General features: G+C 42.5%; 1 protein-coding gene across 1 annotated transcript in view; it reads left to right on the top strand.

The window, feature by feature from the left end:
• Positions 1–4,272, top strand: part of LOC111870879 (loricrin) — a 95,072-nt gene that overhangs the window by 70,253 nt on the left and 20,547 nt on the right. The window contains exons 17-19 of the mRNA XM_023863491.2: positions 695–784; positions 928–1,017; positions 2,089–2,178. Coding sequence (XP_023719259.1) covers positions 695–784; positions 928–1,017; positions 2,089–2,178 — 270 coding nt within the window. The remainder of the gene's footprint in view (positions 1–694; positions 785–927; positions 1,018–2,088; positions 2,179–4,272) is intronic.

Here is a 4,272-nt window from a genome sequence, read left to right as displayed (position 1 = left end):
GAAAAGCACCTGAAGATGGCACTTTTGTGCTGAAACATGTAGTGCAAGAGAAAAGAGTAAGGTGAATAAATGTATGCACTGTAAGACGGTCAGAATAAATCATGGACATAAATCAGTGCAACAGGACGCTAAAATATAACATGACCTAATCCTTCCAGCCGCACTATGGCCCTGGGGTCGACTCAGCCTATAACAGAAATGAGTACCAGGAATCTTCCCAGGGGTAAAAGGTTGCCAGCTTTTAAGGCTGACAACCTTACAGCCATCTGTGAGCCGATTATCTAGATAATGTAGGAACCTCGATGTCTCACAACCTTATGGGCCTCTGTGGCCTGTCACAGAGATAACTTCAACTTTAAGTATGTTGGAAGAAGGGGAAACGTGTCATGGATAAGGGTGGCCTCTAAGAAGGGTGAGAACAGACATTTCAAGGGAAAGAAGTGGTAAAATATTTTGAAGGTGAAGACAAGTGGGAAGGTGAAATTGAAACGTACAAAATTACAGAGCGTAACACCTCAGGAGTCAGTAATCTTCAAATGTCACATTTCCACGTATGCCCTTGGGGTTGCATGAACACAGAATGAGTGTTCCTTGTGTGTAAATACTGTATAATATAACTGTATGCATTATATGCACTAACAGCCTAAGCTTCGTGAATTACATTTTCCTGTTACTAACCCTTATGGTAACACAGGGTGGTGATGATGAAGACGGTGAGGGTGGTGGATCCGACATAGGGGCACTTTTGGGAAATCTCGGTCCCCTAATTGGCGGTCTCAGCGGGGTAAGTGTCTTCAATTATTACCTTCGGAAGAGACTACATTAAATTACAGCACTATCGATGTCAATGTGGTAAGATGCTAGAATTACACACGTTCATGCATAAACTAACGGCTTCTGTTTCTACTAACCCTCATGGTAACACAGGGTGGTGATGATGAAGACGGTGAGGGTGGAGGATCCGACATAGGGGCACTTTTGGGAAATCTGGGCCCTCTTCTTGGCGGGCTGAGTGGGGTAAGTATTTTGGAACATCAGACAAGAAGCGGGGCTTCACGACTTAGTGTAAATTACAATTCGCTTTTTGTCATTGGCATGTTACCAAAAGGCCTAGTTCTGCCGGCCCTGTCTAGAAATTATTGCCGCTGCCTGTGACATAGGATTCGTTCAGAAGTTTCTAAATATGTCATTGGAAAACGTTATGAAGCCTGACAATAAAATGTGTACAGTCCTTCAACTAGGCGAACCAAGGAACGTTGTACTTTGTGTAGGTAAGCTTACGAAAGAAAATGCTTGTGTAAAGTATCTGTATTTCTCATCGTCTTATTAATACTGAAAGTATATATAAGTATGCCGGTCAGGGTAGCCGAGCGGTCTAAGGCATGTACTGCCTTCGCTCGCTTGGAAACCGGGATCGTGGGTTCGAATCCCACTCAGGGCATGGATGTTTGTGTGCGTTTTTCTGTGTTTGTGTACAGGTAGAGGCCTTGCGACGAGCTGATCACCCGCCCCAGGAGTCCTACTGAATTTTTAAGACCTAGAAAAACCGAAGTGAACGGAGAAGTTCATGGAGGTAGGCCTAGGCACACTGGGGCTGTAGTGCCAAGGAAAAACAAAGTGTCTAATAATGACGCAATATGTTGCGTCATTAATTAAGGAAGACACAACATTCTCCCCCCATAATAGATGGAGTATGAACACTTTATTATAACACAGAAACGATCAAATATTATCTACCACATTTTAGCAATATATTTGAGGGTAATTTTTAAGTTAACTATGTGCTTCCCGTAGGCACTGAATTTGCGTGTAATATAATATATAAGGACTTTACTTGAAATTTTAAATACCCCACAAGAAAAATACAGAAAATTATACAGTAATTATAGAATAGGGGACGATGGACTAAGTTAAAAAGCAGAGTAATTCTGAGTGGAAATGCAATTGGTTTTAAGTCAGCATTTAATTCTGAATTGTCAATATTTTCTTTCGTCGCCATGAGCAGTACGAATTGAGTCACAAGAAAACATCACTGAACATAGTCATTACCTCCTGTGCCCATGTTACACTAATACTGTGGTACTACAGGGTGGTGATGATGAAGACGGTGAGGGTGGTGGATCGGACATTGGGGCACTTTTGGGAAATCTCGGTCCCCTAATTGGCGGTCTCAGCGGGGTAAGTGTCTTCAATTATTACCTTCGGAAGAGACTACATTAAATTACAGCACTATCGATGTCAATGTGGTAAGATGCTAGAATTACACATGTTCATGCATAAACTAACGGCTTCTGTTTCTACTAACCCTTATGGTAACACAGGGTGGTGATGATGAAGACGGTGAGGGTGGTGGATCAGACATAGGGGCCCTCTTGGGCAACCTGGGTCCTCTCATTGGCGGTCTGAGCGGGGTAAGTGTTTATGCATGAAAATTATTTTTACGATAAACATGAAGTGCTACAGTAACACAACTGAAGATTGCAGTCTTACGGGATGTGAGGGAGTGTATTTAATTTATTTCTGCTTTATTTAACGACTCGCGCTGTCAGTAAAGCCGGACATAATGTCGAATATAGGGATAATGGTGAACAATCAATTGAAAACGATTCAGAATGAAACAGTCGTGGCCTAACTTAAATTTTAATAGTAGCCTGGGTGTACATAGGAAAATTCTTGATAACTCCGTATAGTTTGATAGATATACGGAATTACCCAGGAGGAAAGGTCAATATTCTAGGCGGTCATGGTATCGGTCATTCTAAGCAAAAAGTGTATATGTACATGTGTCCTATTCCGAACGGTTTCCGAGATGCAGATGTTTCACTGTACATTTCACAGACGAGCAACACGTCATGACCTCACACGAGTTGCAAAGTGCATTGATGTTGACGGTGGAATTTTCGAAAATGTATAACACTAAACACTACCAACTTTGTCACTTGAACAATAAATACCGGTATTAGAAACAGTACTTAATATATCTTTTTATCAGACAGTTTTGGAACTGTACCGTGAAATAATTCTATCTAGGAAACCGCTCGGAATTGTACACATGTACATATACACTTTGTTGCTTAGAATGGCCGATACGGTGACCTCCCAGAAAATTGACATTTCCTCTTAGAACATCCTGTATATGAACATTGCGAGCGAACCCTGAACATGGAATAGGTTCCTAGAAACTCCGTGATTTTAGTCCGCAAACGAACTATTCCGACCGCCTCTACGGTTTAGTGGCTAGCGTTCCTGGTTACAGATCCAGAGGTCCGGGTTCGATTCCCGGCGCTACCAGATTTTTTATGAGAAGTAGTAGGTTTTGAACGGGGTCCACTCAGCCTCGTGATGATAATTGAGGAGCTATTTCAAGGAAATAGCGGTTCCGGTCTAGAAAACCGAAATTAACGGCCATGGGGATTCGTTGCGCTGACCACGTGACACCCTCTATCCGCAAAAGTTGGCACTAAACTTCGCCGACAAGCGGCGGTCGCTCGGTCGGTATAGGTTCCTATAAATCGAAGGTAAATATCTACCAGACTACACGACATCACATGCAAAAAGACAGCAATCTTTACCATGATAAGAATGTCACGCTAACATTTCTTTGGCAACTAACCCCGTATGCATGTAGGGAGACGAAGACGGAGAAGGGGGTGGTTCTGACATAGGAGCTCTTCTGGGCAATTTGGGCCCTCTTATCGGCGGTCTCAGTGGGGTAAGTGTATTGCTTTTAATGCCATATTACTTTTAGATACTAACATTTCTGAAGCATTCCACGTGCAGTATTTCTCTGAACTTTTAATACGCACCCCAATTTCGAAAGAGTTAACTGATGAGTGTGTTACTCATTCGCAAGGAAAAGGTGCAGAAATGCACCTAGCGGCTACGAGTGTTCATCCATACGTCCACATACAACAACTTGATAGCCGATGAAATGATTTCGCAAAACTCCATGTTTTTATTATTAAAAAATTGTCTGCATATTCCAGTGCTCAAATAATGGGCACTTTGAAGAAAGCAGTCTTCTGGGATTTGGCACCGTGTATATATGGTGTTAACCGACGTTTCGGAGGAACGTATCACCTCCATCTTCAGGGTAGAAGAAAAAATAAGAAATCTGCAAGCGAAGAGACCGTGAGAACCGGTAAAAGCAGACTCCGCTTGCAGAATTCTTATTTTTTCTTCTACCCTGAAGATGGAGGCTATACGTTCCTCCGAAACGTCGGTTAACACCACATATACACGGTGCCAAATCCCAGAAGACTGCTTTCTTCA

This window comes from Cryptotermes secundus, unplaced genomic scaffold (assembly GCF_002891405.2).
Source record: "Cryptotermes secundus unplaced genomic scaffold, Csec_1.0 scaffold709, whole genome shotgun sequence".
NCBI classification, from domain to species: Eukaryota; Metazoa; Arthropoda; class Insecta; order Blattodea; family Kalotermitidae; genus Cryptotermes; species Cryptotermes secundus.
Note: the sequence above shows the minus strand (reverse complement) of the source record. Positions and strands in the feature narration are given on the sequence as shown.